This window comes from Hypanus sabinus, chromosome 2 (assembly GCF_030144855.1).
Source record: "Hypanus sabinus isolate sHypSab1 chromosome 2, sHypSab1.hap1, whole genome shotgun sequence".
In the NCBI taxonomy this organism is placed as follows: Eukaryota; Metazoa; Chordata; class Chondrichthyes; order Myliobatiformes; family Dasyatidae; genus Hypanus; species Hypanus sabinus.
The window spans coordinates 110,720,303-110,747,367 of NC_082707.1; the positions used below are offsets into that span (position 1 = coordinate 110,720,303).

The following is a 27,065-nucleotide window of genomic DNA, read 5'->3' on the forward strand; positions in this document are numbered from 1 at the left end:
TTCTCTTTATCTGCTCAGGGCACAGAGACTGTTAGTAGAGTTTCAGTCGAGTGTTTGCTGAGTTGCCTTTGTTTTCAGTAACCTAGACTACCTACTCAGAGTATAATTGGGAAGCCCACCTCCAAACTGCTGGCTGATAGAGATGTGTCAATGTTCATTTTTACATTACTTGATAACCATAATCTTTTTATCTCCTCACAAAATGGCACTTTAATGAATTAAAACACAAGTACATTACAGGAAGGACATTAATAAGGTTGAAAGAGTGCAGAGAAGGTTTACAAGGATGTTGCTGGGACTTGAGAAACTGAGTTACAGAGAAAGATTGAATAGGTTAGGACTTTATTCCCTGGAGTGTAGAAGAATGAGGGGAGAATTGATAGAGCTGTATAAAATTATGATGGGTATAGATAGAGTGAATGCAAGCAGGCTTTTTCCGCTGAGGCCAGGGGAGAAAAAAAACAGAACATGGGTTAAGGGTGAAGGGGGAAAAGTTTGAAGGGAACATTAGTAAGGGGAGGCTTCTTCACACAGAGAATGGTGGGAGTGTGGAATGAGCTGCCAGATGAAGTGGAAAATGCGGGCTTCCTTTTAACATTCAAGAAAAACTTGGAAAGATACATGAATGAGAGGTGAATGGAGGGATATGGTCCAGGTGCAGGTAAGTAGGACTAGGCAGAAAAATGGTTTGGCACAGCCAAAAAGAGCCAAAAGGCCTGTTTCTGTGCTGTAATGTTCTATGGTTCTACATTAACAGGAATCCGGCAAATTAGTGATTAATCTTTTATCTAAGTATCACGTAGGTGCACTGACCCCAGCATTCTTTGATTCTCTGGATAAATTGAAAATGATGGTGTTTGTGTATTCTGAACAGTGGTAGCCAGCAATCAATATATTAGCTATACTGATAGTGATGTTGGGACAAATTCATGCTACACAGTGAAGGCAGTGATTAAGATTAATGTTAGATGCTGCAGATATTTGATCATAAATGTCACTCTAGCAACAAATTAGTCCTATACTTGCCAAACTCAAGTGACCTCTGATCTGGTAGAACCCTGTTATTTAAGTATCTCATCGTTCCACTGGCATCACTTTATTCCCATGCCTCCTCTGGATTTTAGTAAACTCCAGCACTACCTTCCTCTGCTGTCCCTGATTCATTCGCAGCCACCTGACCATCTCCAGGTTGATTTGCTGCTCCACTGGTGACCGTGTCTTCAACCATTTTGGCCCGAAGCTCTGGAATTCTGTCCCTAAATATCTCTACCTCATTCCGTCATTAACATGCATCTACTAGGGCAAAGACTTTAGTGACGTACCCATATACCACAGCATTTTTTCACAGTCAGACTTGCTTGATTTAGACATTTTTTAAAGCATTTTACCTTATGGAGATACTGATGTCATTTGGTCCTGCGTCAGGGCAGAGTTTGATGCTCTCAGCATAGAGAGCAGTAATGCAGACAGACCTACAACAGATGTCTGGGTGGAGCAATGTGTGACGACTATCAGCCGTTTCTAACTGCTGTCCGGTCTCCGCTGCTGGAAAGTGTAGAATGGGGGGAAGAATGGGCTGGCCTTTGTTGATACAGTGACATTGTTGCCATTGACCACGTGGCCTCTTTCCAGCACAATGGCACAGCTGGTAGAGCCACAGCCTAACAGCGTCACTGACCTGTGTTCAGTCTTAACAGGTGGAGTTCACAGCTTCTCCCTGTGACTGTCATGCTCTAGTTTCCTACCACATTCCAAAGATGTTCAGGTTAGTAAGTTAGTAGGCCACTGTAAATGTTTCCAAAGGTGTGTGGTAGAATCTAAGGGCAGTAATTGAGAATATGCAGGATTGAGACATAGCTGTTTGACCATCAGCGTGGACTCTGAGTCCCTCTGCTGCTGGGCAGTCAGAAGCTGATGGTTGGCGTCCTCTTTAAGAGAGGGGAAGGCACGGTAAGGAAATGGGGGCCGATTGGAGTGTCAGGGTAGGGGATGAAGCAACTTGAGACACTTGGAGATTGTGTTATTCCTCCTGCTAACCTTTGACCCACTTGTTTGGTTTGTCTTGTAGTGGAAGACCTGATGACTGTGGCCTGCTCCAGTATTTTGCCAGGTGGAGGTACAAACCAGGAGCTCACTCTGCACTGCCTGCATGAGGCCAAGGGCAACATATTGGTAAAGTAACCCCCGTCTCTTTGTTTGTTGACTCTCATCTGTGAAGATGTATATGTTTATCTTTGTTTGTATTTCTGTTTGATCTCTATGTTGTCTTTTTATCTGTTAGGCAGCCCTGAACATGCTGCTTCTCAGGAAAAGTCCACGAGGCAGGAGCAGGGCACTGATCAACTACCACTATGCAGGTAAGTGGAGTTTTCACACCCGATTCTGACTCTCGTTTGCCTTCACACCCATTCTCATAGCAGTTGCAAAAGAAACCATGTGAGACTATGAGATTATCCCTGAAGTGGGCAGTGATGCTACTGTCTGTCACAGTGAGTCTTCGACATCTTAACAACAGACTGCACCGGTTCGACAGCAATCATCCATGGTTCATGGGTGATAATTACATTCCTCAAGTCAGAGGTCATGGCTTCCACTCCACTGCGACGTGGTACAAGGAGGTCTGTCCAAAAGCATGTGAAACCTCTGTAAGATGAGTAGATGTCATTGTTCCCAGTGTTCTCACCAGTTCTCATCCTGAACCAGCATCACTACACAGGTAAATAGGAATGCAAAAACCACTGGTGCTCCCTTACTTATCAGATTTCTGCACCAATAGCTGTAGTGTTCCTGCTTGTCTCCCTTCCACCCCCTCATCTAGCTCTGTCTGCTTCTGTCCATCGTCTTCCTGCCTCCACGTCCCCCTTCTTGCCACTCCCCTTCTCCATTTCCTAGCCTCTTGCCTCTCCATTCTGTTCTGTTGCAGTGTCTCACCTCAAAACATGTACACAACCCTTACTCGTTCCACCAGGAATGGAGGGAGGGCATTGGTAAATGAACAAAGTTTAAATGTTGGCTTCCAACCCCTCCCCCCAATATAGCAGTCCTATTTCCGTAGCACAGAATCAGGACCGTTAATACAAAGAGTGCAAGGCTGTCTGAGCCCAGCGGCAACAGTAACTCAGGTGTGAGAATCACTGATGCTGTCATGTGCAGCCAGTTCTTGGTTTACAGAACAGTTTAGTTGTCCATAACTGAGAAACATCCACTTTCTGTAGTAACCCATATTGATCATTCCACACATACTGGATTCAGTCCTGTTATTCCATCCTAACTTTGCCGATAAATAAACCAATGAAACGTGTAATGTATCCAGTCATCATCAAACATTATGAAACATTATTAATGTTGTTATTACTATGTTGAAAAATTCTTCAAAGGTTTATGGGTGAATTTATGTCCTGTATTGAGTGGATACTGCCTTTATAAAACATTCACCAATATGCTCACCTTTAACGTTCCACAGGTTCAGATAAATGGACTTCTCGAGAGAAGGCGATGTTTAACAAAGGGCTGACAGCACACAAGAAGGATTTCTTCCTTGTTCAGAAACTGGTAAGGCCCAAACTCTGTGCTGCTAAAGTGGAGAGGCTTTGTGGCGACACTGCTCGAATGGGGAATGGTGAAGATTACGGGAAAACTCACTCAAACTAGAGTTCAGTTAATGGATATCTTGGAGAAATCCGGGGCTGTTTTCCTTGAGTAGCAAAGATTAACGGAGTGTTTTACTAGGATGTTTAGCTTTATTCCAGATTCTGCTCTCTTGAGTCAGTGATACAAATAAAAATACTTCGTAGTGGTAATCTGGAATGCATTACTCGAAGGGTTAAAGCAAATAGATTCATCAGAAACCTTCAACGATGTTGGATGGTCCGTGGTCCTGAAGAACATTGTCTGGTTTTTACTGTGTACTGTGCCAGCAATTATGGTCGAAATGACAATAAAAAGTGACACGACTTGACTTCATGTATAATTTAAAAAAAAGAAATTCACAGTCCTATGGGAATAGCAAGAGAGCGGTACTAACACTTAAGGGGTTCAGAAGGACACAGTGGGTACTAACAAATTAATTGAACTGTTTCCCCCCCCCCCATTGATTTCTACAGGTGAAAACAAAGACTGTAGCCCAGTGTGTGGAGTTTTACTATACATACAAAAAGCAGGTGAAAATTGGCAAGAATGGAACGCTGATATTTGGTGACATGTCCACCACTGACAGTAAAACCGTGGATGAGTCGAGCACAATCGATAGAAAGGTAATGCCTAGTAGGTTATGAAAGGACCTGTAAAAGTTCAGACACAAAATACTACAGACAATCTGTTGGAAGAACTCAGTGAGAAGCGAAGATCTGTTTGCGGTGGGGGAAGGGAAAAGGAAGAATCCTAATGCAAGGTTTTGACCCAAAGTGTCAGTAATTCCTTCGTCTTGCAGATGCTGCCCAAACGGTGAACTTCATCTGTTGCCTGTAGGTCTTTTGTAAAAGCGAACTTTCGTAAAGCGGAGGACACCTGTACCTTGGTGTAATCTACACAGATTTAGATGTTGACAGTGGGTGTACCATCTAGGTATGGTTGGCACCACCAGCATTTCTTCCCAGTTCCTAATTGCATTCTTGTAGTGTAATATCGAATTGTGTATTGAAGGCAAAAGCAGAAAGCTCCTTGCACTGGAGTACTGAAATAAATGTGTTGAAGTCTGGGCCAAATGTGTTAAAGTTGGAACTGAGCCAAATCTCTTAGCCCCTCTACTTCCTACTGCTCCTGAAAGCCTCTCTCAGGCCATCTGAGACCCAGCTTAAATTTTATTTGCTCCTTTGGGACATACTGATCAATGTAAGGTGCTTTTGTTAAGCTTAATGTAAAGATCACCTTAATAATCTACCAATCAATAACCTTTTGCAGTTATAGCGTGGTATTTCAATTTTGCACAGAGGAATTAAATTAATACAAATTATTAATCTGTATTTGGGAATGTGATTGAGCAAGAATTAAACTAGAGAGTCATGTTCTTTAGTTTGGTAAATTGTTTCATTCTTGGATGCACAAAGGGAAAACTTTGTTTTGCTTACCATTTTATCACATAGGTACATTGAAGAACAAGTCCATAATCTCTTACCCGAAATCCTTGGGGCCAGTTGCATTTTGGAATTCAGAATTTTTCTGATTTTAGAAAATTGATAATTATGTTGATAATTAACCTGTCTCAATTGTAATGGACTTTAGGACCCAGGGGAGCTTCGAACCTGCGCACATCTTCCCGTATACTTTAAATCATCTCTAGATTACTTATAATACCTAATACAATGTAACTGTTATGTAAATAGTTGTTATACTGTATTGTTTAGGGAATCATGACAAGAAAAAATGTCTGTACATGCTCAAACAACAAGTGCTGGAGAGAGAACTTCTGGATTTTCCCGATCCGCACTCTTTTACAAATACTATTACAGTTTATTTATAGAATAATATACTGGTAAATGAAATAGTGGGGTAATTATAGACAGTAAATACACTAGTACATTTTATTTCCAACAAAATCATTCAATAAAACATAAAAATATACGAACCAAATCAAACACTTGGTAAGTGACTTACTGGAATAAATGTAGAGCGTAAATACTCTAGGACATATACAGGTTCAAACTAAGCTAAATACGTACAGGTACCTCTAGTTAAGTTGCATAACGTCTGGCAAACAAAGCTAAATACTCTACAGGTACCTGATGGGCCAGGAACAGGATTCTCAAGTTATGAAGCAGCACTACGACGGACGGCATTTTTAAAGAGTTCTTCAAGTGTCACCAAGTGTCTTCTTCAAGTGTCATCAAGACACTCCTTCAAGTGTCACATTTTCACAATGAAATTAAGCACAAAGTCAACAGTGAACACAAAATACAAGCAAACAGCAAATGCAGCCAGTACCAGCGCTGAGCCACAACTGATGTCTGGCGGCCTCTGCTAGTGCTGCCACGTCACCCCTGAGTGACGTCAGCTGTTGGCGCAACAAACAAGCATTGTTACGACACGCTCCACACTCCACGAGAAAAAGTTCGGTTTTTGGAGCTTTTGGGATTTCAGAATTTCGGATAAGGGATTGTGGACCTGTAGTACATGGGGAAAGCAAAACCAGAATTCAGATTGTGTTATAGTTACAGAGAAGGTGCTAGGTCATGAGGTAGGTCATTAAGCCAAGAGTTAATCTTATCATTCAAGGGGACAATTCAATAGTTTTATAATGGCAGAATAGTGGTTGTCCTTGATCCTAGTCGTATGTATTTTGAGGCTTTTTTGAATCTTTTGCCCAGTGGAAGAGGAGAGAAGGGAACGGGTTTTTTGTGGTTTATTAAGGGAATTACATAGTTTACAAAGATGTTCAATGGCTTGAACCAGAGATCTTGGCATACTGTAGGATGAAAGAGTTTGCAGAGAATAAGCAAGAAAAGACTCTGGAAGGAATTTTAATAAGGGTGTGAATTTTAAAACCAAGGTGTTCAATGACTAAGGTTTGAGATGAGCATTGAGTGATGGGTGAGCAGGACTTAACTGCGACAGCATAGTTTTGAATTAAGGCAGTCAATGAAAAATAAACTAGTTTCTGTACAGAGGAGAATACATTAGACTAGTTCAGACTAGGGCATGGGTGAACAGAAAAGAGTGGTTGGCTTGGATAATGTGATATTCTGTTGAAGTGGTCTTGAGGTTAAGCTGAACACGGGGTCAAGCCGAGATCCTTCTGTGAATCTACAACCTGAATCTCTTACTCAGATTGCAGATTGCTTGTTTTGGCAGGTTTCGCTCCGACGTAAAGCCCGAATTCCTCTTGCAGAAGATTTTAAGAATGAATTATCGGAGGAGGAGAAAGAGGATGAGTTGGAAGAGGAGGAAGAGGATGAGGAAGAAGAGGAAATAGAGGAAGATAAAGAAGAATACAGACCTGATCACAAGAAAGTGATATTGAATCAGGTGAAGTTTGTGGGGAATGAGTGGGATCTAGCAGCCTGAGTTAATCTGGTGCAATAAGTTGTAGAGTGCAGGATCAGAGGCTTATGTTAATTACTTGTGGTTGACCTCTTTTCAGTGTACTGCAGATAATTTGATAAAAGGCCATTTAGTAAACCAAAAACAAAATACTAGAAATGCTCAGAGGGTTGTGCAGCACCTGTGGAGAGAGAATCTGACTATCTTTTCTCATTTATTCATGGCTCAACTGCCTGACTTAAAACTATTGTTCTTTGTAACTCAGCATGGTTGCTGTGATGCTTGAAGTTACAGACAGATATACCAATAAGGATTGTCTATGATATTCTGGGGACTTAGTCAAAAACCTTGTGTTGAAGTAACTGTTGTTGCCGATGATACAGTAACTGGCCCAGAACACAGGCACTCTTACAACACAAGCATTCTCTTTTATTTTCCATGTGCATAGAACACCATCACCCAGCGTCACCCACACCGTTCTGAAGTTGAAACAGGAAACTGCTATTTTTTTATATGGAATTGGCATTGATCATTGTAAATTGTACATATTTGAATTCCTTACTTGCAAGACCAATTGCTACTTACAGTAGAGGTGTTAAAAAGCTATTTGTTGTCTTTACTACAACTTGCAAAGATAAAGAGACACTATCCACTGCCCTACCCTCGCCTTCCTTTCTTGTTACGTCTTCAAAAAAGCAGAGCAGTTCTATAAACATTCTGTGGATGATGGAATCTGATAAGAAAGGAAAGTGAACTAAGGGAAAGCAATGGCAGGAGGAGTCAAGTGGGAGGAACAGGTGAATGATGGGTATGTGTGTGGTTGGAGAGGGAGTGGAAGTACAGGGTGATGGGGACTGAGGCAGATTTGGGAGGAACTGTTTTATGAGAAGGAAAGGACAAGGAGCAGGTTACTACAGTTGGAGAATTTGATGTTAATGGTATTGGTTGTAGATTAGCCAGGCAGTATATGAGGTACAGTTCTGCTAGTTTGTGTTTGGCCTCATGCTGGTGGTGGAGGAGGCTGAGGATAAATGGGCCAGTGTGGAAGGGAATTAAAGGAGCTGGCAACAGGTAGATCCAGATGGGCCATGGTGGACGAAGCACAGGAGTTTGGTCTCATTGAGAGCACTGAATGCAATTAACATGGTTGGAGGAGGTGCATGCCTCACCTGGAAAGGCCCTGGATGGTGTAGTTTTACTACAGTAAAGGTGTTACTCTTCTCTGGCTGTAAGGAAAATGTTTGGGGAGTGGGAGGGAAGAGTGGAGCAGGAAGTCATGGCAGGAGTGATCCTTGCAGAAGGCAGGATGTGGCTGGTGGTGGGATCTCGTTGTAACTGCAGGGAAGTGTTCTAGATTTGTCACCTGGTGATGTAAAATGAGCAAGGGAGCTTACCCTCGGTTTGGGGGGAGAGTAAAAGTGTTCAAATGAGTGAGGGAACTTACCCCCAGTGTGGGGGGAGAGTAAAAGTGTTCAAATGAGTGAGAGAACTTACCCCTGGTGTGGGGGAGAGTAGAAGTGTTCAAATGAGTGAGAGAACTTACCCCTGGTGTGGGGGAGAGTAAAAGTGTTAAAATGAGTGAGGGAACTTACCCCTGGTGTGGGGGAGAGTAAAAGTGTTAAAATGAGTGAGGGAACTTACCCCTGGTGTGGGGGAGAGTAAAAGTGTTAAAATGAGCGAGGGAACTTACCCCTGGTGTGGGGGAGAGTAGAAGTGTTAAAATGAGTGAGGGAACTTACCCCTGGTATGGGGGAGAGTAGAAGTGCTAGGAATGAAAGAGATCAGGTTTACTTTTAACTTTATATTTTTTAATACGTTTGATTTACTTTGAACGTTGGAGATGAGTACTCCGTCAATATCTGGGGATGGAGTGGTGCCAGAGAGAATGTCCCATTCCCTGGAAAAAGGACATCTCCTATGTCTTGGGGTTGAAGGACTCCTCTCAAGAACAGATATAAAATCTGAGACAAGGATGGTGTTTTTAAATGAGACAGGCTGGGAGGAGGTGTCAGTTAGGTAGCTGTGGGAATCGGTGGATTAGTAATAGCTGGAGATCTATCCAGAAAGGAGAGAGAAGAGGAAGTGGTCCAAGGAGGGTAGAAATTTGCCCCAGTGTAACGAAGGAAGAGCTTGGGAATGATACCGATTGGTTTGAAATGTGGACTGCTCCAAATAGACAATGAAATGGCAGATGTAGCTGGGGTCTCTGCAAGTGGCTACAGCTTTGATTTGTAGGAAGTGGGGGTAGGCCTACAGATAAGGTACCAGAAACAATTATATTAAAGCATGGGCAATCATATTCAAAAATGTGTTACAAAATTCCAGAAGTGGTAGTGAATCGTGCCATCTAAACCAGGATATTGTTATATTTACAACACACACATATGTCACCATATAAAACCCTGAAATTCATTTTTGTGGGCATACACAGTAAATCCAATAAACACAATATAATTAATGAAAGGCTGCACCTTACAGAACAAACAACCAATGTGCGAAAGACAAACTGTGCAAATACAAAAGAAATAATAATCATAAATAAGCAATAAATATCGAGAACACGAGATGAAGAGTCTTTGAAAGTGAGTCCATAGTTAGAGAGAACAGTTTAGTGTTTGGGCAAGTGAAGTTAATCCACTCTGATGGTTGAAGGGTAATAGCTAGGGATGTGGGTCCTGAGGCTCCTGTACCTTACTGATGGCAACAGCAAAAGGAAGGCACGGCTTGTGTTGTGGGCTCCTTGATGATGGATGCCGCTTTCCTGTGACAGCGCTCCTTTGTAGATGTGTTCGATTGTAGGTAGAGCTTTACCCGTGACGGACTAGGCCATATCCACTACTTTGTCTAGGATTTTCCATTCAAGGGCTTTGGTGTTTCCATAGCAGTGTGAGGCAGCCAGTCTCCACCACACATCTATGGAAGTTTTACATTGATCATGAGCTGAATGGTTCACTATTCCTGGAAAGGCTGAGGCATATTGTTTGGGACAGGAACCGTGCAGTTGCTGTTTGCATTTTACAAGTGCTAACACTAAACCTAGGCGGCTGATAAAGACAGGAGCCCCTAGGTTACTTGTTTTCACACACTGAAGGTGGAAGCATTGCATTCCCGTTGACTGGACACAACAGCCTTTTCTCTAAATTCTCCTTCAGTGGCAAACACTGTAAAAGAGACCCGATTAGAGTTTACCAAGTGGCTAAACTCAGCAAGGCACTGGACAAAGTCCCTGATGGGAGGCTGGTCGCTCGGCAAGATGAGGTAGTAAATTGGATTAGACTTTGGCTTTGTGGGAGATTTTATTTTTTATTATTGTCATGGCCATACTTACCCAAGGTGTACGTGCCATGAGAATTAGCTTTTTGCAGCAACAGCAAGTATATTACAAACATGACAGGCAAATTACATAAACTTGTACATTAGAGTTAGAAACATAAAAGTTTATTGGGTAACGTGGTTGAATTTAATGAACACTCATATCAAACACCCACCTCAATCATGTGTTTATCCAATCTGTCTAATCCAGGTTTGTTTTACAGCCTGAAACTGTCTACCACAAAGTCTTGGGTGCATTGCTTCCGAGTCTGAAGATTGAAGGTGGAAGCACAGCATTCCTGTTGATTGGACACAACAGCCTTTCCTAGAGGCTTTTCCCCAGGGCTGAAATGGCTGGCATGAGAGGGCATAGTTTTAAGGGGCTTGGAAGTAGGTACAGAGGAGATGTCAGGGATACGTTTTTTACGCAGGGAGTGGTGAGTGTGTGGAATGGGCTGCCGGTGGCAGTGGTGGAGGTGGATACGATAGAGTCTTTTAAGAGACTCCTGGATAGGTCATGGAGCTCAGAAAAATAGAGGGTTATGGGTAAGCCTAGGTAGTTCTAAGATAAGGACATGTTCGGCACAGCTTTGTGGGCCGAAGGGTCTGTTTTGTGCTGTAGGTTTTCTATGTTCTATGAATATAGACCAAACTTGAGAACTAAGTGCAGGCAACAGTATTGAATGAGTGCTGTACTCTCAGAGGCGCCATCTTCTAAATAGAGTATTGTCAAAGCCCAGTTACCCTCCTCATTTGTAAATAAAAGGTATGAGCACTATCTGAGAAAGGGAACCACAGAAGTGGGACCTTTGGCCCACCTTGACCGTGCCTCTACAGCAATCCCCTTACTTGCATTGGAACCATTCCCTATTGAAGTATGTGCCCAAATGCTCTTAAACAGAGATTGTATCTGATTCTGTCACCTTGTCTGGCAGTGCATTCAAGATTCAAAAGAAACTTTCCCCTCAAATTCCCTTTAAAACTCTCATCCTTCTGTTTAAACCTCTGCCCTGTTTTGGTGGAGCAAATGGATTCTTCCTGAATGTTTGGCAAGCGAATCTCTCAACCAGCATCATCATAATGCTTATTTGATCATTATCCCATGCTGTACTTGGGAATGGTTGCCACACTTGGCTAAATAGTTGGAAGCATCCACCAGAAATTGTGACTGTATTTTGCAAGCTGCAAGTTTTTGTATTTCTGGGAGAGTTGCACCTCTCTGATTTTATCCCCCCTAATCTTGCTCTTTCCTCTTCTCTCAAAGCAGGCCCAAAATGTTCACTTGCGGAAGAGTCACAACCCTGCCTACAGACAACGGCAGCCTGCTGCTTTGCGCAGGAATGAGCGTGCGCAGCTGGGTGATTCAACCAAGCTTGGAAAGCAGACTCAGGAAAATATCTTCCCTTGCAAGAAGTGTGGAAAGTAAGGTGGTTTCTAGTCCAGGCATTCACGCCTCAGTAGGTGAATGGGAGAAATTCTGTTTTGAATTCATTCTCCTAATGAGTGCTGGTACTTGATACCCAACTATGGCAATGGGGTGTTAATTTTTAATAATTCTGTAACTTTGTTTAAGATGCCCCTCCCAGTTTAATGTAAAAGCTTCTGGTTTAAAAACTTCCTTCTCAAAGATTTACCACGGTAACAAGGAAATCTGGCTGAGCCTGTCCCTCACAGCTCAAGCGACCCAGGTTCAATTCTGACTTCTGGTCCTGTTTAAGTGGAGTTTGCATGTTCTCCCTGTAATTGCATGGGTTTCCTCTGTGTTGTTCCTTCCTCACGCATCACAGAGATCAGGATCACTGCATTGTTCCTCGTATAGGTGAATAGGATTAGAGTCGGTGGGACCTTAGCATTTGCCCTGATTGGATGTTGTCTTACAAAGTATTTAGCTACCTATGGTGTCTATGAATGTTCAGATTGAAGGAGCAAGACTGGCCCTCTCTGCGGGGCAGAACTGCTTTTATTGAACTCCTGATATCACCTAAGGAAGTCTTTCCAATATTTTTTGTTACAAGATGGAACTCATCCATTTGATATTTCTTCATTCCTCCCTAGCCACATCGCACTGTCTGCTGCTGGCATCAGATGGTGTACCAGTAGTCTCGATGTGGCTGTGGAGGTACTTCTGTACCAGTTATTGAATCAGTAAATTCTTCCAATTCTACCGTTTCCCCCAAGACTTCTTGTTGTGCAATCTGGCTGTCTCCTCTCTCCATTCAGACAAGTTTCTTTTATTTAATACTTTTACAGGGTTGGCATTTTTTTACCTACGCCCTTGTTTGCTGGGCCACTGCAGAGGATATCCAAAGGTTCACCATACTAGTGGATCTGGTGTTATTCATAGACCAGGCTGAGTAAGGACAGCAGCTTTATTCCCCTGAAGGGTAATAGTGAACCACATCACAATTGTTGGAAGGGCCAATGTCTTCCCTGGACCATTGACTATGGTAGTGCAAGATGAAATTGTCCATGGCCCCTGCTTGAATGTCACTACCTTGCAGTCTCAGGGCAGCACGGGACATACCCTGCACCCGCAGGAATCCCGAACCGAACCCACTGATCACAGTTGTGCTGTTTCCTTTTTGTTACTTGGTGTTTAACTGTGCACAGTCTGAGCTGATGTCTGGCACAATCTTTCTGTTTAAGGGTGTTCTACAAAGTGAAGAGTCGCAGTGCCCACATGAAGAGTCACAGTGTCCAGGAAAAGAAGCAGAGGGAGGTGGAGTTAAAACTACAAGCCCCAGCAGTGGACGAGCAGGCCAAGGATGATGAGGAGTGCAGTGATTATTCCCTTTATTGCCAGGATGGATAGTAATGAAATGGTGATGAAGTAAACTGGTTCCCTCCGATTTACGAGCAGCTGTGGAACTTGAGACATGACTTGTTATTTCATCTGGATGTCGCAATGGGTACAACTCTGGATAGTTCCAGCTCGTTTGTTTTTTCTTGCCCTGAACTCAACCTCATGTATAGTGGAGTATGGAGGCTGCTTTTTGATGCCGAAGGCCAATTGCTCAGGTGTTTAACTGAAGCCACAACGACTGAGAGGCCTTTTTGTTGCACATTGTAAAATATCACACAATTCTTGTTCTGCCTGACTAACAGAACAACACCTGCCACTTAGTTTCCCTTCATTTTGCAGTCACACAAATTTCTTGCAAAGATTCAAAGTTGCTTGGATGCTGTGAAAGTGTTGCACACCAGTTAAGGCTAGGTTGCTAAATCTTACTTATCTCAAAGAATGGGTTTTAAAATGTTCAGTAGAAAAACATCTCAATAGTCTGGTTTTACATTACACCAAACAGATGCAGTTGCATGCTTGCACTGCATGTTAAAGTTACAGCACAAACTTTGGGCTCATTTATAATGGTTCATTTCTGCAGCTAGACAAAATTAGGATTGAATTTTCGTTTAAATTACATTTGGAATCCTAGATCTAAGTTGTGAAAATTGACTTGTTACCCTGTAAAATAATGATCAATTTCACTCTTGCTTGGTGCACATTGGGACTGTCCTTTATTGTTATTATACTTTGTCTCCAACACTTGAATCAGATCATTTAGCTTCCATTGTACCTGGACACAGCACAAATCAGCACTGTCCCCTACATAAGGATTACTGGTGTACCGGGTGAGACACCTTGCACATTAACAAATGCTTTGCTAACTTAGGAAGCTGTGATACTGTCTATTTCCTTGCCTCCTCACTGAAACACTCGTTTCACTATTTTCCCTACTGTAACATGTCTTATAGTTGGCAAAGCAAATATTGTAGATCTAGTTTTCCCTTCTAAACTTTCCAATCCCAAGTTTTCCTTGTCATACTTGTTTCTGCAACCCTTCCTCTAATATTACTAAATGGAGTCAGTGCAGTTGTTTACAGAGAAAGAGAGAAGCTGCATGCCCATCAAGCCTGTGCATGTTGCAATTGATACAAGAATAATACTTTCAGATTACCCATTCCTGGCACAATCCTTTTCAAAAGAAAAAAGTGCTTGGTATGTTGTCTGCCTCACTAAACCTATAGCTGCAGATCTGTACTTGGACGTGGCTTCGTGTTCTACGAAATCAGTACTTGTTTTAAAATCAGCTCAAGTGATATTTATTTGAAAGGCAGAGAAAAAAATCAGGTTATTAACAGAGTGAAACAAATCTGTTGCATTTTCCTTCCACAACGCAATGAATGGGGTTAGCTTGTGGGCCCTAACAATCGCCCAGTGGAAACCTGGCCAGTCTTTGCAGCACTTTACCGTGGCAGGATTGCCATCTCTAGTTGAGTATATTTGTTCTTGGAGGGATCATCATAGTATATTTTTACCTTTTTGGGAAAAGGTAACTACACCTACGTCCAAAAAAAACATAACATTTTAGAAGCCTTGTGATTTTTCTCCGAAGTTGCAGGAGCAAAGTGATTTCAGTTGCTTGTCAATTGGGTCACTTTGTTAATATTAAATTGTACCTATTGTCAGAGAGTTTGGAAGCTATACTTTATGTGTTGACACATTGACGCAAAAGCATCTAAAACAAAAATATAATGCTGAAAGTATTCAGTGGGTCATGCAGCATCTCTGAGGAGAGAAACAGTTACCTTTTAAAATGGATATATTTTTTAAAAGAACAGAAACATTAACTCTGCTTCTCTTTTCACAAATGCTGCCTAACCTGCTGAGGAAAAACATACTTAATGTATGGGGAAAATAGGATTATTTTTTTAGATTCTGGGGTATTGAACTAGGCAACCCTGAACTTTTTAATATATATCTTAAATGTGATATTGCAGCTTTTTGCTCATTATGCCATTGTATATACAGCACAAGAGTAAATCTACAAACCAGCTTAAGCTATGCTGTCAAAACTGAATTCAGCAGTCTATTTTAACATGAGCCTTGTAAATATATTAAAAATAGGTATTATTTATTCTTACTCAGCTATTTGGTTTCTGTATAAAAACTTTATAAGATTTGTAAAGTCATTGATTTTAGCAAGGCTGGCCTGAACATTATATTCTGTGAATGGGTTTGTAAATATCTTTTCAGCAACCTTTGTTTTGCTCCTTCCCCTTTTTAAACTTAAGCCAATAACTAGTGGGTTCAGTTCTTTTATTACCTGCTTAAAAGCATCAGCCCCTTGAAATGCACCTTTTTGTATCTATGGCAATGTTATGTTTTACAAACAAAATGTAAACACACCATTATTAAATGTCCTGAAGAAGGATCTTGGCCCGAAATGTTGACTGTTTATTCATTTCCATAGATGTTGCCTGACTTGCTGAGTTCCTCCAGCATTTTGTACGTATTGCTGTGGAGAGTCTCTGCAAAATTTCTCGTTTATTATTAACTGTTGTTAACTGGATTAGTGATTCAGCCCACTGTGAAGAGCAGATAGATAAACACTAGGTTATCAGTATGATGTTAACTGGATTAGTGATTCAGCCCACTGTGAAGAGCAGATAGATAAACACTAGGTTATCGGTATGATGTTAACTGGATTAGTGATTCAGATAGATAAACACTAGGTTATCAGTATGATGTTAACTGGATTAGTGATTCAGATAGATAAACACTAGGTTATCGGTATGATGTTAAGGCTCTCACAAACAGCGCTGGGATGATGAAGATCTCTTTTAGAACTAGTCACATTTATTCTGGGATAAATATGGATCAGGTCATTATAAGTTTTACCTGAGAGGGTGTTTTGCTATTTTGTACAAAATATAGCATCTTTGCTAGTGGAGTGTTGATAAGTTTCTTCATGTGTTAAATTTCTAGAATGATTATTGAACCTGTGTGCTTGCTGAGTGTCATCAGTGAAACGCTGTCGGAAGGGCAAGTTTAACTTCGGCATTTGAACCTTTCTATAATTACTAAGCTATTGATTCAAGACAGATGTGCTAATTTGTTCTTGATGACCTGAAAAAGAAAAGGTTGCACTGATAAAGTTCTTAAATTTATGAAATGGTTTTTAATGTAGATGTAGTGAGATATTGTCAGAATTGGAATTGATCAGAATGAACAACCTTTTAAACCCATTAAAGAAAAACATTGGTTTTTATACACAAGAAACTTGCTATCACACGGAGTTGAGATAAATAGCTGGTATATTTACAGCCAAGGGCTGTGGGAGAGAAGGGCTTAAACAAAGTATGCTCACATGAACCAATAATAAATATAAAGAGGGTGTTCAACCCCCAGCAGCAAGGAGAACTGCCTTGATTAAGCTTTCTAGTCTGAAAGTGTTGGTTGGATCTGGATCACTGGAATAAACATGAAATGGTGTATGTTTCAGTGGAGGAGCAGTGGACACTTCAATTAGGTTTCGAGCTCTTATAGCAAATAAGGAAATTCAAACATTAAATATTCAACTGAAATGGAGCTAAATAGAAGTGTTAAGAGGGAATCTGGCCCTGGACAAATGGAATCAAAGACTGTGGTTCAAACAGCAAGTATGCCTGTTAAAGAGGAGAAAGTTAGAACACAGCAAACATTTTCCACAAGTTGGAAGGACATTTAATGGTTAAGATCCCTGGATGAGCTAAGGTAAGTGGATCAAAATTAAACAGAAGCCTAGAATAAATTGAGGTTCATAATTTTGTAGAAAACCAAGAAGTGAGCATAGGCAAATTTGCTGTACAATTTACCAAATTCTCAACCTCTGGACTATAATAACACCAGCTTGAACACCAGTTCAAGGTCCGAAATACAGGACTTGAGCTGAAGATATGTTTCATCCATTAAATTGTTAGATGAGTGTTCTTATGCTATTAGATATTAACTCAATTACTCATTATTCATTGTTAAAATTCATAAGGACTAAGTTTTCTTTTGCTCCTGGTCTATATTGTTGTAGAAAACACCTGAACAGGGTTCCATAAATTTGTTTAGTTTTTCATGTGAATATACTTGTTTTTCCCCAATCAATATGAAAGTTAAATTACCGATTAAAAATACTTCTGTTGAATGCTTGTTTAGTTATGGCATTTTGCCAGAGGTCTATAAATAACTCCCAATCTAGTCATCTACTGTATTGTTGTAGAATCGTGTGATGTATTTTGTTTCAAGTCAAGACTACCCACATTCCAGTTTCAGCTCATTATCATCACAGCAGCTTTGGTGTTCCTTTGTAGTTACTCAGTATAAATCATCACAGCACCATGGGAAGGCCTGTGGTTGTTCAAAAAACACTTCGCCACCATTTCTCAAGGACAACAAATGTTGGCCTTGCCAAAGATCTCAAAATATAAACATTGAATTTGAGTCTGTAATTCAGCTGAATTCATCCATCTGTGTATTTGTTTTCCTGGACCACCTACTCTTAACTGTCCTTCTCTCTTTCTACTTGTGCGTTTCTTATTCCTCTCTGCATGTTTCTTAATATCTGCTTATTTTTCCTTTTGAACTGCATAGAGCTGTAGAAAACTACAGCACAGAAACAGCCCCTTCAGGCCACCTAGTCCGTGCTGAACAAATTAAATTGCCTAGTGCCATCAACCTGTAGTTGGACTACAAATCCAAAATTCGCTTAAACTTTGAAATCAAAATCACATCCACTACTTACGCTGGCTGCTCATTCCACATTCTCACCACCCTCTGAAGGAAGAAGTTTCCCTACATGTTCCCTTCAAACATTTCACCCTTTACTTACCTTGCCATCACAGTAACAATGAAATATAAGTATCTTTTCGCAGAAAACTTCATTAATTTGTTAAATCAAACAAAACAGAGCCTAGCACAGTAGTCACCCCTGTCTATGTCCCTGATGGGCTGAATCAATATTGTCAAAACGAACATCCTTCCTAAATTTTTATACCTTTTTCAATCCATACCAATTTTCATTCCTAAAGTCTCTTTTGACTCTCTAGACTCAGTCATATCGTCCTACCTACAGAAGGGTAAGCGTCCCCAACTGAATAAAGTTCATCTTCAAAAATCTTAAAGTGTTGGGGACATGACTCTGCCCAATTTCCACCCACACTACTGGACAGCTAACATTGGTTGTCTCATCTTTTGGTCTCATTTTTATAATCAATCTTACTGCCCAAGATGGGTGACAATGGAGCTGAACTCTACTAAGAATGTTTCCATCTCAGCACTCCCTTTTCGTACATCTAAACCAATGGCTAATCGGGCACACCCTGAGAGTGTGGGCTCAGTTCAGAAAGGATAGTGGTCTTCATGCCTTCTCTCTTTCAAGTCCTATTCTACATAATCATCTCTTTCAGCCTTTTACACATGATTCAACATTTCAAGACTGGTACAGAAAAGGTATCAGATGCTTTAAAGATCTTTTATACAACTGATTTGCATCATTTGAACAACTGTCTGCAAAGTTTAACCTACCCAACACTCATTTCTTTAGATATTTGCAAATTGGACATTTTATCTGCCCTCTGATACCAAACTTACCTGAGACACCCGACAGAAATGTCATTGATATGTTTCTCTGCTTGAATCCATTGCGCAAAGGTCTAATATCTATTATCTGTGACAAGCTGGCAGCTCTGAGGCGAGCCTCTCTTGACAAAATTAAAACTGCCTGGGAGCAAGATTCAAACTTTTCAATGTCAGATGAGGTATTGGATCAAGTCCTCAAACTAGTTAACTCAACCTCTTTATGTGCCCGCCACTGCCTGTCACAGCTCAAGATCCAGATGTCTAAAACTCAATTATCTCACATTTACCCAGGTGCCAATCCCTGCTGCAACAAATGCAAAAGGGGCAAGGTTTCACTTATTCACATGTACTGGACATGCCCTAGCTTGGAAAAATACTGGAGAGATGTTTTCCAAACTCTATCCCAAATACTTAATTACAATCTGGAACCTAACCCTTTGATTGCTTTTTTCGGCACCTCCGGAGAGGGGGACATGCACCTAAGTCCAACTAAACGTCGCACACTGTCTTTTGCCACTGTCTTTTGGCCAGACACACAGTCTTGCTCAGGTGGAGGGATGATGCCCCGCCCACCCACGCTCAGTGGCTCAGGGACATCATGTCCAGACTACACCTTGAGAAGATCCACAATCCAACCCTCAATTCAGACATGAAATTCCAAAAGGTGTGGGGACCCTTTCTTGAATATTTGCAAAATTCCCAGGTCCACTCTCTCTCCCTTTCCTCAGTACATAAATCCCTGACATTCAGCATTTTTCAGTAAAACTCTTCGGACTCAAATTTGTTACCATACAACAGCCTATGTATTAGAAAAATACACCTTCTCTGTACCACTGCTACTCTGTGGGGAGAAAGGTTCTTTTTAACCCTTTTTGCCAATGCACTGATGGCTTGGAGTGGGGGGCTGGGGTGGGGGCGGGGCTGATCATGTAAGTTCTATGGTGCATCTCTTTCATAAATGCACTGCACAATTCTCCTTTATACTATGTTCTCTTTATTTAACAAAACAATTAAAATATTGTTAAAAACACATTTCACCTTAACCCATGACCTTTCATTGCAGTCTCACCCAAACACAGTAGAAAAAGCCTGTTTACATTTGCCCTGTCTGTACCCCTCATAGTTTTGTACTGCTCTATCAAATCTCCCCTTAATCTCCAATGTCCTGAGACTCCGCTCTAACCTTTATTCAATGTTTCCCTATAACGCAGGTCCTCCAGTCTCTACCCTCATTCTTATTTACAACTCTCCTGTGGCTAAACCTACACATAATACTCCAAGCTAGGCCTCATTAACATCTTAAATAACTTCAACAGAACATCCCATCTCCTTATTCAATACTTTGATCTATGAAGGCCAATGTGCCAAAAACCCTAACTATTTATGACACCAATTTCATTGAATTATATTCCCAGATCTCTTTTTCTACTGCACTCCTCAGTGCCCTACCATTCACCGTGGAAGACCTACCCAGGTCAGTCCTTCCAAAGTGCAACACCTCACAGAATTAAATTCCAGCTGGTCCAGATTCTGCAGCAAGCTTTGATGGCCTTCCTTGCTGTCCACTATACCACCAGTCTTGGTGTTGTCTACAAATTTGCTGATCCAGTAAATCACATTATCATCCACATCATTGACATAGTCCCTATGGCACTCCACTTGTCACAAACCTCCAGTCAGAGAGGCAGCCATTTACTTTCCCACAAAGCCAATGTCTAAACCAATTTACTACCTCATCTTGAATGCCTAGGGAATTAACCTTGACCAAGCTCCCATTTGGTACCTTGTCAACCACTTTGCTGAAGTCCATGTAGACAACATCCACTGCCTTCTTCAACTTTCCTGGTAATTTCCTTGAAAAACTCTGTAGGATTGGTTAAGACAATACCTAATCAGTCCCTGTCTATTCAAATACTCATATCTCTGGTTCCTTAGAATACCTTCCATTAATTTCCCCACTACTATCAGGCTCACCGGCCTATAATTTCCTGGTTTATTCTTAGAGCCTTTCTTAAACAGTGGAACAACATTGGCTGTCCTCCAATCCTCCGATACCTCCCCATTTGCTAAGGATGATTAAATACCTCTACAATATATGCACTTGCCTCCCACAGGGCTTTTCCCACCCTAATTTACCTAAAGACAACAACATCTCTTCCATAATGTGTACAGGGTCCTAAACCTTGCGGCTGATCTCACTTCTATAGATTGTGCCCGTCTCCCAAATAATTACGGCAGAAAAATTGCATTTAAGATGTCCCTCAAATCTTTTGGCTCCGTGCATTGGTTACCAGAGGATCAACATCATCCCCTACAATCCTTTGTTCTTAACATATCTGGAGAATCCTTTCGGATTCTTCTTCACTTCGTCCACTGGAACAACCTCACACCTTCTATTATCTTTCCTGATTCTTCTTAAGTGTTCTCTTGGATTTCTTATATGCTTCAAGTAACACATTTATTCCTACCTGCCTGTATTTCCATGCATTTCCTTTTTTTCTTCACCAGGGCATCAAAATCTCCTGAAAACCACAGTTCCCTGAGCCTGTTATCCTTGCCTCGTATTCTGACAGCGTTGTATTCTCAAAATTTCACTTCTGAAGGCCTCCTACTTATCAAATATACCTTTGCCAGAAAGCAGCCTGACCCAATCCACACTTGCCAGATCCTTTCTGATAGCATCTAAATTAGACCTTCTCCAATTTAGAATCTCAACCCAAGGACCAGACCTATCCTTTTCCATAATACCTTGAAACTAATGCCATTGTGATCACTGGATACAGTGTTCCCCTACACAAACTTCTGTCACCTGCCCTGTCTCATTCTCTAATGGAAGATCAAGTGTTGTACACTCTCTTGTTAGTACTTCTATGTACTGATCAAGGAAACTTTACTGAACATTTTTGACAAACTCTATCCCATCTAGTCCTTTTACAGTATGGGAGTTAAAAGCACCTACTACACTAACCTTGTGTTTCTTGCAACAGTCTGTAATCTCTCTACAAATTAAGATAGCTTATATACACAGATTGATTGGTGCATAAAGTGGCATTAGATACAGGATTGTCTGTATATAAGGTGATCCTATCAGGAAATGATGAAGTAGTGGTGGTGGGGAGGGTTAGCGGGTGGAGGTGTTGATCAGTCCGTGACCTCTACAAACTTGTTCCTCTAAATCCTGCAGATTGGTGGGTGGTCTATAAGATAGTCCCATTAATGAGGTCATACCTTTCATATTCCTCAGTTTCACCCATAAATCCTGACTAGACGAGTTCTCCATTTGTCCTGACTGAGCACTGCCATTACATTTTCCAACTAGTAATGCCATCCCTCCCCCTTTAATCCTTCCCGCTCTATCATGTTTAAGACAAAAGAACCCCAGAATACTGAGCTGCCAGTCCTGCCCCTCCTGCAACCAAGTCTCACTAATGGCTACAATATCATAATTCTATATGTTGATCCATGCTCTGAGCCTTTCCTACAATACCTAGTGCATTGAAATATACACAACTCGGAACATTAGTCGCACCATGCTCAACCTTCTGACTCCTGGTGTTGTCAGAGGTCTCAACATGTCTCCAGACTGCTCCACTATCTGTTCTGTTTTCCATCCCCTTACAACTCCAGGCTAAACTCCCCATGCAGCACTAGCAAACCATCCTGTGAGGATATTGGTCCCCTTCAAGTTCAGATGCAAGCAGTCTCTTCTGTACTGGTCCTACCTTTCGTGAAAGAGAGCCCAATGATCCAAGAATCTGAAGCTCTCCCTCCTATACCAACTCCTTAGCCGTGTGTTAAACTGAATGATGTTCCCAGTTCTGGCCTGGCCAGCAAAACTGCGGAGGACCTGTCCTTTAACTTAGCACCTGAACTCACCTTGCAGAACCTCATACCTCTTCTTATATGCCATTGGTACCTATATGGACCACGACCTCCGCCTGCTCACCCTTACATTTAGAAGAGGGATTTCTTGCAGGTCAGTGGTGGTTATTTAAAAAGGGAGCTTCACGAGCGTTTGTCCATTGTACGTGGCCTATCAGCGGCTATAACTGGAGCATCAGTCATGAGTTAAATAGCAGGGAGGGTTCAGGCATAAAAGGGAGACGCTGCCTAGCGGAGTGGTCATCGACGGAGTGATCTGAGGCAGAGTGGTAGGGCTTTGGTGATAATGGGTTGAGGTGAGGTAAGTTACCTGTGAGGAATAGAAACAGGAAGTATGTCTGTGTGTCTGTACTGGGTGTCAGATGTGGGAAATCCAGGAGACCCCCAGCCCCCCAGCCACATCTGCACCAGGTGATTTGAGCTGCAGCTCCTTAGGGACCGGGTTAGGCAACTGGAGGTGCAGCTCGATGACCTTTGTCTGGTCAGGGAAACTGAGGAGGTAATAGAGGGGCTACAGTCAAGTAGTCGCACCAGGGCCTCGGGAGACAAAGTGGGTAAAAGTCAGGAGAGGGAAGGGCAAGAGGCAAATACTAGAGAGTACCCCTATGGCTGTCCCCGTTAACAATAAGTATTCCTGTTTGAGTACTGTTGGGGGTGGGGTACAGCCTAACTGGGGGAAGCAACAGTGGCCGTGCCTCTGGCACAGAGTCTGGTCCTGTGGCTCAGAAGGGTAGGGAAAGGAAGAGAATGGCAGCAGTGATAGGGGACTCGATAGTTAGGGGGTCAGACAGGTGATTCAGTGGATGCAGGAAAGAAACTCGGATGGTGGTTTGCTTCCCAGGTGCCAAGTTCCAGGATGTTTCAGATTGCGCCCACGATATCCTGAAGTGGGAGGGAAAACAGCCAGAAGTTATGGTACATTTTGGTACCAACGACAGAGGCAGGAAAAGGGAGGAGGTCCTGAAGAGAGACTACAGGGAGTTAGGAAGGAAGTTGAGAAGCAGGACCACAAAGGTAGTAATCTCAGGATTACTGCCTGTGCCACGTGACAGTGAGAATAGGAATAGGATGAGGTGGAGGATAAATGAGTGGCTGAGGGGAGCAGGGATTCAGATTTCTGGATCATTGGGACCTCTTTTGAGGCAGGCATGACCTGTACTGAAAAGATTGATTGCACCTCAATGTGAGGGGGACCAATATCCTGTCAGGGATGTTTGTTAATGCTGTTGCGGAGAGTTTAAACTAGAATTACTGGGGGTGGGAACCAAACTGAAGAGATGGAGGAAAGGGCAGTTGGCTCACAAATAGAGAAAACTTGTAGACAGTGTGAGAGGGAGGATAGGCAGGTGATAGAGAAGGGATGCACTCAGTCCGATGGTTTGAGATGTGTCTATTTTAATGTGAGAAGCGTCATGAACAAAGTCAATGAGCTTAGAGCAGGCATGGGCAAACTACGGCCAGCTTTTTAATCCGGCCCGCAGAACTTGATGAAATTATATTAATAAACCTTCTTAATGTTTTTTCCCCGCAATTCTGGCGTTTTCCCAATAGATGACGCACTCTATATGCATTTGTGGCGACCCATTTCCTGGCACATCCGAACCGGCTCACAATTAGCCAGCGTTCCGGCTAAGAGATAGCCTGCGGGGGTTTGCGAGCACAGAGTTTTGGAGCCTCTGCGCCACGGGTTGAGGGAGGTTGAGGCAGGTTGAGGGGGGCTTAAAAGTGAGGCTGGGGATTTCGAATAAAGTTTTTTTCTTCGACTGCGGTTAACGACTCCATGTCGTAATTTTAGCGCTGCATGTAGCACACCGCTACACATTGACCTTTGTTGAGGTGCATTGTATTACTCCACAGTTGCGCTTTACTCTTTGTTCGGCTCGACATATTTGTGCGAACAGGCGTTCAGCGTCATGAACATCAACAAAGCCAGCCACAGATCCAAGTTAACTGACCAACACCTCAGATCCATCCTGAGAATCGCCACAACAAAACTAAATCCAGACTTTGATGCGCTGGCTAAAAAGGGAGACCAACAACACTGTTCCCACTGAAATTAAAAGTAAGTTTCTTCATTGTGTTATGTAAAAAATGCATTTGAAAATATTTTTTTCAATAAGCCTTACATGTTACATGTCATTTCTGTTAAGTGATGGACATGAGTAGTGCGCAGGTGCAGGTACGTTCTCAAAATAAAAAAATGTGCTCCAGATCAAATAACGCGCTCTGCATACTGGCGCGCTGTCACTGTTCTGTCTTTGTGCCGGTCGTTGTTGAGTTTTGGCACAGGGGACAATTGAATAAGAAGGAGCAGGACAAGTAGACCTGCATCTCCTACCGTTTCTGAAATAAAGACAGTCAGGAGGAGAGTGATGATGATAATATCTTGAAGGATAACAGAATTTTCAGTGCTTTAAAATAATAACTGTTACTATTAAAAAAAGCTGTATTTTATTCATTTAATTTTCAGTGTTTTAAAAGTCATTTCAATAAATAGCTAAATACCATGGGACTTCAAAGACAGATATTTTGTTGTAATGCATTTGTTCATTTTCAATTGAAATTAAAGCACATGTTTTCTACATATCCCATGATATTTTATTTTCTCTTATGAGGTGTATTACCAAAACACTCCGTCCATCTGCTCCTGGTCCAGCCCCCCTGTCAAATTTTAGAACCCTTTGTGGCCCACAAGTCAAAAAGTTTGCCCACCCCTGGCTTAGAGCATGGATCAGTACTTGAAATTATGATATTGTAGGCATTACAGAGACTTTGATGGCTCAGGGGCAGGAATGGCTACTTAGAATGCTAGGCTTTAGATGTTTCAGAAAGGACAGGAAAGGAGGCAAAAGAGGTGGGGACGTGGCATTGTTGATCAGAGATAGTGTCACAGCTGCAGAAAAAGAGGAAGTCATGGAGGGATTGTCTACTGAGTCTGTGTGGGTGGAAGTTAGAAACAGGAAGTGGTCAATAACTCTACTGGGTGTTTTTTTATATAGACAGGGACATTGAAGAGCAGATAGGGAGACAGATTCTGGACAGGTGTAATAATAATAGGGTTGTCATGGTGGGAGATTTTAATTACCTGAATATTGATTGTCATCTCCCTAGAGCGGGGGTCGGCAACCTGCGGCTCCCGAGCCATTTGTGGCTCTTTCACCTCTGTGCTGCGGCTCCCTGTGGCTTTGGGAAATAATTGGTCAGTATTTAATTAAAATGTATTTTATGTTAGTTTGTTAGCTTTTGAAATGTAATTATGGTGATCTTGTACAACCTAAGTGTAGCGACACATTTCCTGCCACATCCGAAACGGCTCACAATTAGCCAGCATTCCGGCTAAGGGAGATAGCCTACGGGGGTTTGTGAGTACGCGTCTTTTGCAGCATCTGCGTCCATGGGGGCTGGGTTGAGGGAGGCTTAAAAGCAAGGCTGTTTAGTTCGAATAAAGCTATCTTTGACTGCAGTTTACTGACACCGCTACAACGTGTTTTTATCGCTGGCTGTCCAGACGGAAGGTGCTGAAACGCTTTGTCGCGTGTCTGGAAGAAGTGAAAACTTTCCTGGGCAGCAAAGGGCTCACCTTTCCTGAGCTGGAACAGCCAGAGTGGCTGGAAAAGCTACACTTCATGGTAGACATGACAGCGCACCTGAACACGCTGAACACAGCTCTTCAGGGGAAAGGACGTACAGCCCTGCACATGTTGGAGGATGTTTTGGCATTCGAGCGCAAGTTGACAGTGCTTGCCAGAGATTTACAGAAAGGCACTTTGTCTCACTTCCCCAATTTGAGAGAGTTCAAACAAGGTCACGACATGATAATTTCGGAGTATTTACATTCTGCAATCATCACAATGCAAACATCGTTTGGGAAACGCTTCTGTGAGTTCAGAGAGGAAAAAAACACATTATCCTTCCCGGTCACTCCCTTAAGCATCGATCCTTCCCTACTGAATACGACTGCATTGGCAGGTGTGAGTCAACCTGATCTTGAGATGGAACTGGCCGACAAAGACATATGGGTGTCCAAGTTTAGACGCTTGACAGCAGACCTTGAAGATGTTGCCCGTCAGAAGGCCGTTCTTGCTCAGAAACACAAATGGAGTGATATTGAAAACCTCACAGATGACAGCTTGCGATCCTGTGTAAAGATGAAGGTGACATCATACAGCCCTGATGTGCAGACGCTGTGCGCTGAGGTCCAGGAGCAGAAATCCCATTAACCAAGTATGATAAATATTTTAATTGCCTATTATTTTACTTATATTCATATTTTTTCATAGTTCAGTGAAATAGTCCTTTCATTTTTCAGGATGACAGCTGGCTGACGTTATTTTTGGTTTGCTGCTGGCGGAAAATTTAAGTTCGGCGTTTTTCATAAATACAAGAAGGACTCAAATAGACATTGAATATTTTACTTAAAAGTAACTTTCAACCCAACGTCTTTTTTTCGGAGTTCAAAATGTTTTTGTTGCATGCAGAAATGTAATTTCGTTTTCTCTGCAGGAGT

At 42.0% G+C, this 27,065-nt stretch overlaps 1 protein-coding gene across 7 annotated transcripts in view; it reads left to right on the forward strand.

Annotated features, from left to right (window-relative positions):
- Positions 1 to 15,513, forward strand: part of mideasb (mitotic deacetylase associated SANT domain protein b) — an 88,276-nt gene extending 72,763 nt beyond the window's left edge. For 5 of the 7 annotated variants that reach the window (XM_059952026.1, XM_059951999.1, XM_059952011.1 and 2 more), the window contains exons 7-13: positions 2,069 to 2,172; positions 2,282 to 2,357; positions 3,464 to 3,552; positions 4,104 to 4,253; positions 6,787 to 6,960; positions 11,552 to 11,709; positions 12,934 to 15,513. In XM_059952026.1, coding sequence (XP_059808009.1) covers positions 2,069 to 2,172; positions 2,282 to 2,357; positions 3,464 to 3,552; positions 4,104 to 4,253; positions 6,787 to 6,960; positions 11,552 to 11,709; positions 12,934 to 13,099 — 917 coding nt within the window. In that variant the 3' untranslated portion in view covers positions 13,100 to 15,513. The remainder of the gene's footprint in view (positions 1 to 2,068; positions 2,173 to 2,281; positions 2,358 to 3,463; positions 3,553 to 4,103; positions 4,254 to 6,786; positions 6,961 to 11,551; positions 11,710 to 12,933) is intronic. The other 2 variants (XM_059952035.1, XM_059952043.1) reach the window with 2 other exon arrangements.
- The last annotated feature ends 11,552 nt before the right edge of the window (positions 15,514 to 27,065 follow it).